Source organism: Manihot esculenta, chromosome 1 (assembly GCF_001659605.2).
Source record: "Manihot esculenta cultivar AM560-2 chromosome 1, M.esculenta_v8, whole genome shotgun sequence".
NCBI lineage: Eukaryota > Viridiplantae > Streptophyta > Magnoliopsida > Malpighiales > Euphorbiaceae > Manihot > Manihot esculenta.
Genome location: NC_035161.2, coordinates 41,672,512 through 41,685,136, shown reverse-complemented (window position 1 = coordinate 41,685,136; position 12,625 = coordinate 41,672,512). Strand labels below are relative to the sequence as shown.

The following is a 12,625-nucleotide window of genomic DNA, read 5'->3' as shown; positions in this document are numbered from 1 at the left end:
AAAATATCGAAACTGACTTGTTAATAATATCAATATTCAATGACTAAATAAGGGGTTTTATTTGAGGATAAAATTGGATTTTAAAAATTTTATCTCTCATATTTTATCTATTTTTAATGAAAAAGATGACAGAAGAACTATTTCGTTGGCGGAGAGAAAAGTTAGTGACGTTTTAATAGGTTTCTGAAAATGTAAGAACTAACTTATCAATAATGATAATATCCAGATACTAAAATATAAATCCCTATAAATTATATATATATACACACTATTTCAGTATTAATAAAATATAAATTATTAAAATAATTATATATATACTTAAATAAAATAATATTAATAAAATATAAATTATTAAAATAATTATATATAAAAATTAATATGTATGTATATATATTTATAATTAGTATTAATAGTTATATATATAATTATTATATATTTTAATCACTATTTAATTATTAAAAATTTATAAGAGTATAATTCAATTAATTTAATTCGTTAATTATATTTTATTTTATTTAAATAAATTATACTCACATATATTAATATAATTTATACTAACAGAATATAAATTATTAAAATTAATTATAAATAAATATATATATATATATATTATTTATTTATATATATATTAATTAGATTATATAATAATAATATATAATTTAATTAAATTAAAAATAAATTAAATTAAAATAATTGTGACTATTTTAAAAAAAAATACTATTAAGTCAACTAAATAATTTTAGATATTATGCAGTAGTTTTGCTATAAAAAAATTAAATATATTTATGATATATTATAGGAATAATAAAAATTCAGCTAGAGTTTATTTATTATAAAAATATTTTAACAAAATTTTAAAAAAATTTATTGAAATTATTATTATTATTTTTTAATAATTTAAAAATTATAATAGAAAAATGATATTATATTTAATTATTTAATATTTTTGTATATTTTATATGAAAATATTATATAATATTATATATATTTAATATTATTTTAAAATTAAAATATGAGATTTAATAATTTTATATAAATAATATTAATATAATATTAAAAGTATTTAATTATTTTATTAAAATTTAAATTTTATTATAAAAATAAAATTATATTAAAATTAAAATTGAAATAAAATCGATGTTAGAATGAAATTGAAATTGAAATATATAGAATCGTACTAAAAATTAATTTTAATTTTAAAAAATTAAAGAAATTAATTTTCAATTTTAATTTTAATTCTTATAAAAAGCGTCTGGAATAGGAACAACATATCTCTACATATAATGACCTATTAATGTAACCGCCAAAACAACCGTCAATATACCCGAATATTCCTCTCCCATCGTCTGTCTTAAAATCCCTTTCTGTTAATACCGTCAAAATTCATGGGCATTTCTGTAACAAACACACCCTCACTGCTAAAATAATCTCAACCACTAACCGCCCGATCACTATAATTACAAATCAACGGTCAACATTTTCCGTTTGACTGAAGTTCAAATAAAAAATCGAAATTCGAAATGATTGGCTGTTGGCCTTTGGTGGAGCTTTGACCACGGAAATAGAAGAAAAACATTGGTTAGGAGACACATGGAGCTTCACAGAGGAAAGATAATTTCTGGAGTGAGAGAGAGAACATAAAACGGAGGGATTTTGTTTGTGAGCTCGTGTTTGCTTATAATAATTATTTTCTTCTCCCATTAGTTTTTCTTTTCAAAATTCCTTCTCTCTCTCTGTTGAACGCGGAGGAGAGAGAGAGAGAGAGAAGGTTCAGTTTTTTCTGATTATCTCATCTTTGCGTGTATAGTGATTGATCGAGTTTTTCTCATTTTCTCATCTCTGCTTGTATAGCGAAACGTTTCTCTTTCCCGTTCTTTTCTTCTTTTTTTTTTTTAGTTTTTTTGGGATTTTGAGTTTTTTTTTTTAATTTATTTTTGTTAGTTTTGGGGGATTGAAAGGGTGATTAGGGTTTGGCTTTTCCGGAGACAGAAACCATGAATGTGATGCGTCGATTAAAAAGCATTGCTTCTGGTCGTACTTCTATATCTTCTGATCCCGTAAGCTCAAATCTTTTCCTATGATTTGTTTGTTTCTTTTTCTTTTATGTTTTTTTCTTGCAATGTTTGTGTGGTAGCTGAAAAATGGTGGGAAGGAAAATGGGAGGTCGATGTTTAGTAGTATTATGGTTGAGCGAATCGCGGATGAGCATAGTCTATTTACTTGTGTAATTTTGTTTATTCTTTGTTGGGGATGATAGGTTTCATGACCGTATGATTATTGGGTTTGTACATTCGTGTGATTTTGTTATTTTCATTTATTTTCTGATTTGTAATGGATCATCAACGATATTTGTGAATTTGATCCTCACTTTTTAGCGAATTTTGATGGACAAGGGATCAAGTTTTTGTTTCTTTGTTTTCCACATTTTGTGGCTTATTGTGGAAAGCAATGAGCGTCTCTCATGAGTATTATTTTCACGTTACTATTGTTTGGTGAAAACATAATAATTATTTATTGGATTTAGCCTTTCTATTGGGTTTTGATTTGTGTGATTACTTGCTATGGCTTTTGGGCACTCTCCGACGTGTGTTTCTTTCAACCTTTGAAGACGTTTTATTGGTTGGTCGAGCAATTTTAGTATGCAAGTTTGTAGCTCAGGGTAATTGATTGGAAACTCTGGATTAGTGGTTGTCTTTTCTGAAGGGTATTGTTGTTGTGGTTGGTGATAAGTCAAATCACAATTATTGGGGTTTTTCCCCCCCTGAGAATGGTTAAATGTATCTTTATTATATTATCTCTCTCTCTCTCTCTCATTAAGAAAAAAAAAAAATGAAGCTGAAGGTGTGAGATAGAGAAAGTGATGTTACCTTCAGAATGTAGAAAAGCGCTGGATAACTCATTCATATAAGGTGTTGGGTCATTGTATGACATTGACTATGGGATCTTATGGTTGATTTGCACCTAAGGGTATAATTATGTGCGAAAACTGCAGAAAAGGAATCTCCTTTTATCTTATAAATCAGCCATGTTTTTAAATAGGAAAACAAAATCTCATAATCTAAATCATCTGCTGGTCTTAAATGCTTAGTGAAGTGTGAATGACAGTGCAACTCAATTTCCATATTTGTGATTGCGGGTTTTTGGAATCAGCATACAAGTCAGCTTTTTTTGCTCCATTATTATTGGTCTTATACTGAAGAAGATTCAAAATAGTTACTTCAGATTCACGTTTAAATAATCGAATTGCATGCCTGAGCCTGTAGACTAAGTGATTTGCTAGATGTTTGTGCTTTTCTTTTTCGGGCATCTTCCCGATATTTGAGACGCCATTTTTATAAGATTGTAACAAGATGAAAGAACATGAGACAAACTGCATAGTGAGAAGTTTGCTTTTCCCTCTGTTTTTCTTTAGGATGGTGACTCTTTGACAAAGAGGGTGAAGGTTGATCAAGAAACGGAGCAGAAAATTGATGGGGAATTATACTTAGATGAGAGAAGTGCCACTGGTATGGAGCAGCATATTGCTTCTACATCACTGGAAAATGCTGCGAGCACATCCAACACATCTTCTATGGCCAGAATAGAAAAATCTGTTTATGATAAGCTTCCCAAAGAGATGAATGAGATGAGTATGAGGGATGAAAAACCGACCAACCATAAGGAAAAGGTACCTTCTTTTTTTTAAAAAGGAAAAAAGTCTGGATGCGGTAACCCCTCAACTCTACAAGATTGGGAGGTACCTGCATGGATTTTTGTATTCTGTAGATTTGTTATGGCAATGTTGAGCTGTGAAAATAGCTGGAACTAATATTCATTTGTCATGACTTGTCCAATTGTGCTCTATGAAGGATGTGGAGGCTACCATGGTGAGTGGTAATGGAACAGAAACTGGTCATGTAATTGCTACAACAGTGGGTGGTCGGAATGGAAAACCAAAACAGGTTATTTTATTATTCTGTTTAACTCTGTTGTATTTTCTGAGTTGCTGACTTTCTGCTAATCGCATGCTTTGTTGTTCGTAAATTACTATTTTCTCCTTGCACATGTTTTTGTTCTTGAACTTCATTTGCATGGCTGTGAGCAGAAGCAGATGCATTGCGTTTTAGATTTTTTTACTTGTTTGAAAAAAAATGCTTTGATTCCTTTCATGATTTATTTTGCACTTCAATCAAATATTTGGTATTATAAACTTCTGTGTGTCTCTCTCTTTCTCTACACACACACACACAAACACACACAGCTTAAGCTTCATCTAACATGATATTAGAATATGTTTATCAAAATTTACAGGCTTGAATCCTAGTAGCTCTCATATTATTTATTAAAAGTAATTTAGAGATTTAATACAACCTTGATGTTTTAGGTTGAGTTATTCAATGACATGTCAGGCGATATCATTTTTATTATGCTCCAAATTTAGATGATAAGATACCCTGAATGCCCTTAGGCCTGTGTTTTCTTTTATATATTGTATGTGTTTTAGAGACAGTATCACTAATGATTTTATTATTTCTTGTCCCAGGTAATCTCATTTATGGCAGAGCGTGTGGTTGGCACAGGTTCATTTGGTGTTGTCTATCAGGTATGCCGTATGTGTAATTAATCACCATGCTCAAGTCACATTAGATATATCTTTGGTTTTATGATGCCTTCTCCCTCATTCTTCACATTTCATACCTATGCTATAGGCTAAGTGCTTGGAAACTGGTGAAGCAGTTGCAATAAAGAAGGTGCTGCAGGATAGGAGATACAAGAATAGAGAACTTCAGATCATGCGAATACTCAACCATCCTAATATCGTTGAGCTAAAGCATTGTTTCTTTTCAACTACTAATAAAGATGAACTCTATCTTAACCTTGTCCTGGAGTATATACCTGAGACTGTCTACCGAGTGTCTAGGCACTTTAACAAGATGAACCACCAACACATGCCTATTTTATATGTGCAACTGTATACTTACCAGGTAAACTATTTAAGAGTTCCTTGGTTTCTCCAGTTTTTGGTGGTTGTGAGATTCTTGTGATGCATGATAGAACTGATTTTGCTAATATGGATGTAGTTTTTGTGCAAATTAAGTATTTTGCTCTTTGTTTTTGTAGATTTGTCGCGGCCTAAGTTACTTGCATCACGTTGTTGGTGTTTGTCACCGTGATATTAAGCCGCAAAATTTACTGGTAAGATCTACTTAATAGTCTCTTTCATTATTTTGATACCTTAAAGAATTGCCTTTGTGCACAAACACTTGTTTAGAACTTTTCTTGATTAATTTAATTGTGGCTGGGAGGTTACATTTGGTAGCTTGGTATTTTTAAAAATTTAGTTTAGATACCTCAAGGAAGTTTCGATGATACCTGTAGCCACAGTAGCTTGCCTGAATGAATTTTGATCATATTATCGCAGAACATTATTGGCTTGAAGTTGTAATGTATTCTGCAGGTCAATCCCCATTCTCACCAGGTAAAGATATGTGATTTTGGAAGCGCAAAGATGCTGGTAAGTTTGTTTTTATTTTCTTCTTTTTTCTAGTTGCAGTAAAACTATGCCATTGATTTTTAGAGAGCTAATTCAATTTACCATTCCGTCTTTAGGTGCCAGGTGAACCCAACATATCTTATATTTGCTCGCGATATTATAGGGCACCAGAGCTTATATTTGGGGCTACAGCATATACAACTGCTATTGATATGTGGTCTGCTGGCTGTGTCTTGGCTGAACTTCTGCTTGGTCAGGTGGGTCTCTTTCTTTCTTTCTCTCTCCCTCTCCTTCACTTTGCTAGAAGTTTGACTAAATTTTTTTTGGCATGTTATTTGTGATTTCTGCTTTTCCATTTCACTGTCATCTGGTGTGCATAATTAGTTAGGTGCATGTTTCTCCATGGATTATTCTTTCAAATCATCCTCTTGTTTGGAACTTTGCAATTCACCCTTTATTTTTTGGTGGTCCTGAGGTACAGTTTGTAAATTAGCCACCGTCTTATAGTTCTCAACCAATTTTTGCTTGTAATTTATTATTTTCTTTATCCGTCACTCTAAGATATCCAATTTATGACAACTTTCTGATGTCCATTGGTTTTTGCCTTTCCTTTACCCTACTTTTGCAGCCACTGTTTCCTGGGGAAAGTGGTGTTGATCAGCTGGTGGAAATTATCAAGGTATAATGTAGTATCTTCTTGTGTTCTTGTTGTACTTAATTATACTTTTTAGGCACAATTTTTAAATTTCCCCCTTGTTTGCTGTCTGAAATCAGGTTTTGGGAACACCAACAAGAGAAGAAATTAAGTGCATGAATCCAAATTACACTGAATTTAAGTTCCCTCAGATTAAAGCTCACCCATGGCACAAGGTTTGTTGCCAATTTTGAGGGGAAAGGATCTTCTCCTTTGTTGTTTCTGTGGTGATAGATGTCTTATTAATATTACAATATGCAGGTATTTCACAAGCAATTGCCCCTTGAAGCAGTGGATCTTGTATCCAGGCTGCTGCAATATTCACCAAATCTACGGTGCAGCGCTGTAAGAAAATTTTATCACCTTAGAATCTACCAGTTTCATGAACTTCTGGATACTTGCAATTGTTTTTGTTTTTTGAAATTTGCATATGGTGTGCAATTTGGCAATCTTAATTTATATTTCCTGGCTCGTAGTTGGAGGCATGTGCTCACCCTTTCTTCGATGATTTGAGAAACCCCAATGCATGCTTGCCTAACGGACGAGCACTACCTCCTTTGTTCAATTTTACGGCTCAAGGTATGCTTGCTTAATAAACATCATTTTCACCAAGAATTTTCTCGTCACCTTGCTCATTCCAAGCATCCCTGCAGAGTTGGCTGGTGCATCTGCTGAACTGCGGCAGCGTCTAATTCCGGAACATGCGAGAAAAGAAGATTGCTGAACCCTGGATGTTGAGAACTTTTAAATTTTTTGGATGCTTAGACACCAATGCAACCAATCCTGCCTGCGCCATTAGTTGAGGCTCAACCATGAACCGTCATCTTTTAACCCGCATAAATGTGGTTAGTAGACAATAGGAGAGTTTTGACAAAGTCAGTGGCTGGTGGATATCCTGCCTGGGAGACTTTGTGGCGGAGGTGCAGATTCCGGATTCAGTCAATGAGGAAGATAGTTGGCAATGAGGTTCCAAGTTCCAAGATTTAATTTATTTAGATGTGGGTGTACATGGCTGAGTGAATGTAAATTGGGTTGTTATAATCATGTTATTCTGTTTCTCATGTAGTGTATGAGCATTCGTTGAAATATCAACTTAATGGATCATTAGATGAATTAGGATGTCTCTGTACATCTTACCTTGTTCCTTCATGTGTTATAGCAAAATTCTAATTGTCGGGTTTTGTGTTTTTTTTTTTTTTTAAAAACCCTTTTAACTATTGATGCTGTTTGTGATTTATTATTATTATTATTTCTCTGGTACTGTTATCACTCAAAATTATTGAGGATTCTTATGCTTATGATTGGAATCGATTTATTACTTAAGCCAATCAAGCGATATAAATTTGTGTGTCTAATCCCAGCTTCTTATAGACGTTTAAGTTGGCCGAACTAACTGCGTCTACTAGCACTTGCTTTACCGTATATTTGTTTGTGCATATTGACGGCTAGAAGGCGAGTGTTTGTGAGTTGGTTTTATCATCTTCAGATTTAAATGTAATGGGATGTGAATATAATTCCTTATTCTAGGTTGCCCTTTACCTTTTATTTTTGGTTTTCAATAAATTCGGCCGACGGCTATTATATTGATTACAATAATTGGCTCATCATCTTCAATTCTCGCCCTTGCAGTATTTAAAAAATATAAAGTTATTTTCTTAAACTATTTTTGTGACAAAATAGTTTCTGCATAAAACATTTTTCAATTATAAGTTATCTTCTGCTAAAAAATAGAGCCTTAATATTATAATAATGATAATAATAATAGTAATAATAAATAATTCAATCAATACATATCATGATAATTGTAAGATCTATCGAGGTTTGAGATTTAAATATTCAGTGTATCGAAATACTCAGTTTGGCATATAAGAGTGAGGAATATTGAATGAGACATAAGTTTGAAAGTTTTGTAATGGAGAGTAAACCACATTGAAAACAAAGGTTAAATTAAGTTTTCTGAGGACATCACGGCTCTTATATTTTTTATCCGTACAGAGTACGATTAACTCTGCATCTTACCAAATTATACCATTGTATTTAGTTAAGACTTTTCAATAGATTTATTTTTTATACGCACTAAAATAAGGTGAGAATAGCAAGAAGGAATACAACTCAATTTTCTGAGGACATCACGACTCTTATATTTTTTTATCCGTAGAGAGTACGATTAACTCTGCATCTTACCAAATTATACCATTGTATTTATGTAATACCCGGCTAGTTCAGACATCGGAGTTCCTACCGTCCGGTGGAATTTTGAATGTCAGAGTTTCCCTGAAGGGTAGAGTGAAGGTTTTCTAAAATGTTTTGATATGTTTTAAGTTTTTGATTTGAAAAGGAAATGAGTTTTTAAGAGAAAAGGCTAAGGAAGATTTTCCCACTTTCGGCCCCCTAAAGTTAAAGTTCGGCTGCCGAAAGTACCCCACGTTCGGCCCCCTAAACTTAAGGTTCGGCCCCCTAAAGTGGTGAGGTGTTGCATGGAGCTTTGGCCACCCAACGTGAAGCGGTGGTGCACTTTTAAAAGTGCTTTTGGCCGACTAAGGAGGTGCTTAGGCTCTCCTTTGGTTCAGGAACTTGCTCATGCTTTCTCTCAATGATCTTCCATCGTTTTACATAAAATCTTTCAAAGAAAAGTAGGTTTTAAGTGAGTTAAAGGGAGTTTTGAGAAGTTGTGGAGTTTAGGAGCTTGTGAAGCTTGAATCTCCATCTCTTCAAGTTAGGAGTCACGCCAGCCTTTGTTCTTCAATAGGTAAGTGTGAATCCTTGGTTTTAATTATGTTTTAAATGAGTTTGATGAGGGGAAAGGGGAGTTGTGCATGTGTATGCATGAGTTGTGCATATTAGGGTGTATGGATCCTATGCTTTGTTTGTGGTTGTTGTGTGTTATTTGTTGGAGTTTTAATGTGTTTAAGACTCCTATATGCATGATTAAGTGTTTAGAGTATGTTTGGAGAGGTTGGATGCATGTTTGGAGGGTTGAAGTTCGGATGGCAGGCGTTCTTGTGCACGAAACTGAGTTCTGGATGAACCCAGGTTCGGCCCCCGAAAGTCCAAGTTAGGCCGCCGAACATGCCTGACTTTCGTCTCTGGAGGAAACATTCGGCCGCCGAAGGTGCTGCCGAAGGTGCCTTGTCCAGCTTTCCTTTGCTTGTTTTGCATGCATGTTTTGAGGTGTTTTAAGGGGTCTTAAGGGGAGATGTTTAGAGGTATGTTAGAGTATGTTGGTCCCTCACTTGAGTCCATCTGTGTAGGCACAGAACAGAGGAACCAGAGAGAGCAGCAGTGAGTGTTGCTTCAGAGTTTGCAGAGTTAGCCCAGGGTTAGCCAAGCATTGGCTAGAGGTGAGTAGAACTAAACTTAATCTTTTATTAAAGAAACATAATGCTTTAGCATAGTTCATGCATCATGAATGCTATGATATGTATTAGGGTGATTGCATTAGAATCACGAATGTGAAGCATTGCATATTATGTGATCAGAGATTAGGTGGACCCAGGCGACTCCAATAGCCTAAGCTTCGGCTCCTGTCATTGTGTCAGGTCAGTTGGGCAATTACTTGTTGGAATGCCCTGTGTAGCTCCTTTGGGGGGCCAGTGTTGACAGAGGGTATTTTTGGGGTCATGTCTACCTTAGTGGGGATTGGACCAAGGCGACTTCAATAGCCCGTCGAGGGAGTTTTGGGGTCATGTCTAATCCAAGATATATTGAGATGCTTGTGTTGTGATGCATTTTTCATATATAGTGCGTATGAATGAACTGTTTTCAATGTTTCTACTCACTGGGCTTTAGAAGCTCATCCCTTTCCCTTAATCCCAGTTTTGCAGGTACAGGGTTAGCTGGGAAGTCAGAAGCATCAGAGTGTTGGCTTCAGTATGTTTGTGTATAGCATAGTGTGGACATGATGTATGTAAAAGGATATATGTAAAGTGATGTAATAGTTAGTCAGTTAAGGTATAAATGTATTAGAATGTGCTTTTGCCTATTGTCTATAGTATGTTTCATCCCTTGTATATGCATGTATCCTGTTTTCAGTTTAATGATGAGCAATGAGTCAAACCAGGCTTAATACATGTTGTGTATCGAAAACCCAGTGAATTATAACTGTGAGGGAAGACAGGGATTACTTCCTTTGACCCAAGACCAGTGCAATAGGAAAGACCAGGTTTGATTCCTGTGATCCACAGAGTAGACCACTAGAGAAGACCAGGTTTGATTCCTGTGACTCTATGGTAGCCAAGTTAACTTATGATATGCTGACCCTTACAGAGTGGGTTCTGTGCTGCTGTGCGCATAATGCATGGAGGTTACTTGGTAACGTGTCACTGGTGTATTATAGATAGCCAGAGGGCTAGTTCAGATTAGTATATCTGAGCATTTGGTTCATATGGTTGGACCTATAGGACAGTGTTTTAAAGGTTAAGTCTGGTAGTTTTAAAGACAAGTTTTAAAAAGTAATAGTCCAGTCGGATCATGTATGGGATTTTAACAGGTACACAGAGTTCATAGCAGGCTTACTACGGGTCCCGGCGGCCTTAAGCCGATCTGGATCCTAGTGCCGAGCAGTTTGGGCCGTTACAAAGAGGGTACCGGTTTCCGGGCTGTTACAGTTATGTAACAGCCCGGCCCCGTACGACCGGCCCTGTTACCGCTCACAGCCCGTTACACCTCCTGGGGGCGGCCACTGTGAGCAGCTCTTAACATCCCTTCACCCTCACGGGTTCCAGGCAGGATTTGTCCCTCGGGGGAGCCAGTACGGCCCGCCCTAGCCCGAGTGGATTTGGCCCAATTCCTTCCTCTGGGAATTAGGTCGCCTCCCCCACTGCTCGAACCCTTGACCTCCCACTTTAAGGGAATAGTCTGGTGAGAGTGAGTACCAATTCTTCTACTCCTTTTTATGTAACAGCCCGGCCCCGTACGACCGGCCCTGTTACCGCTCACAGCCCGTTACACCTCCTGGGGGCGGCCACTGTGAGCAGCTCTTAACATCCCTTCACCCTCACGGGTTCCAGGCAGGATTTGTCCCTCGGGGGAGCCAGTACGGCCCGCCCTAGCCCGAGTGGATTTGGCCCAATTCCTTCCTCTGGGAATTAGGTCGCCTCCCCCACTGCTCGAACCCTTGACCTCCCACTTTAAGGGAATAGTCTGGTGAGAGTGAGTACCAATTCTTCTAGTAGAAGAATTGGTACTCACTCTCACCAGACTATTCCCTTAAAGTGGGAGGTCAAGGGTTCGAGCAGTGGGGGAGGCGACCTAATTCCCAGAGGAAGGAATTGGGCCAAATCCACTCGGGCTAGGGCGGGCCGTACTGGCTCCCCCGAGGGACAAATCCTGCCTGGAACCCGTGAGGGTGAAGGGATGTTAAGAGCTGCTCACAGTGGCCGCCCCCAGGAGGTGTAACGGGCTGTGAGCGGTAACAGGGCCGGTCGTACGGGGCCGGGCTGTTACAATTTAGTTAAGACTTTTCAATAGATTTATTTTTTATACGCACTAAAATAAGGTGAGAATAGCAAGGAGGAATACAACTCAATTTCGTATCGATTAGTAGTGCGATTAAAGGCTTTGATTTGATTCTCTAATACAGTGTCATGATCCTAATGAATGTGATTTGTATATATTATCATATCATAGGAAAATTCAACCATTGTGTGTATATGCCAAAAAATACAAATATATATTTTTATAATGTTATGTAAATTTAATTATAAATTTATATATGTGGAATGTATATAGATCTAATATAACCTTAATAAATCATAATTTGGTCGTATCTAGCATATTTAGAGAGAGAGAGAGATTATTTCTTTTTTTAGTTCCCTGATCTTGTTTTCTCGGTCCAACTGAGCAATTGTTTGTGGATCTCCCATGCTCTCAGGACAGGAGATGGTCTTCTCTTTTGATTGTATAGTTTTGAAGTCTTCTAGCTATGATTCTCCTCGTCTAGTTCGAAAGAGGCTTTGAGTTTAGCTCTTTTGTTTATTGATATTTCTTGGTTATGTTCTCCAGATCATAAGTGATAGAATAGAGTTAAGAGTGGGAAAAGTTTCTTCGTTCAAGAGATGTTCATGCATGACACGGGTGATAGAACCTCCATGGGGTAGATGCCCAAGCAATTCGAAGTTTGGTTCCCTCAAGGCTATAAAAAAGTGAGATGTTGGAGCTATTCTTAGTTTAGAAAGAGCTTGGAGAATATGTTTCTGCTTAATCGCTTTGGATCCTCTCAACTTGTTTCATTTGAGACTTGAAAGAGTTATGATGGGGTTCTTGTATTTGGTAGCTTCTCTTGATATGAGTTGCTGGGTTTGGAGCGTCGGCAATGAAAGTGGACCTCTGGAGGCGATGGTTCTTCGATAGAAAATCAGAGATCCTATAAACTAAGTTGGGCTAGTTGGAGTTAGGATACGATCTGTAAGTCGGTGTCAGAATGTAGATTTCTTTGGACTCTTATGGGCCCATTTCCT

At 36.1% G+C, this 12,625-nt stretch overlaps 1 protein-coding gene across 1 annotated transcript; it reads left to right on the top strand.

Moving 5' to 3' along the window:
- Positions 1-1,596: 1,596 nt before the first annotated feature.
- Positions 1,597-7,355, top strand: LOC110615749 (shaggy-related protein kinase epsilon). The gene is made up of 13 exons (XM_021757833.2): positions 1,597-2,057; positions 3,413-3,667; positions 3,849-3,941; positions 4,523-4,582; positions 4,689-4,964; positions 5,101-5,175; positions 5,438-5,494; positions 5,590-5,730; positions 6,102-6,152; positions 6,248-6,343; positions 6,429-6,512; positions 6,644-6,746; positions 6,821-7,355. Exons 1-13 carry the CDS (start codon positions 1,995-1,997, stop codon positions 6,889-6,891), a joined length of 1,425 nt encoding a protein of 474 aa, XP_021613525.1. The 5' UTR covers positions 1,597-1,994; the 3' UTR covers positions 6,892-7,355.
- The last annotated feature ends 5,270 nt before the right edge of the window (positions 7,356-12,625 follow it).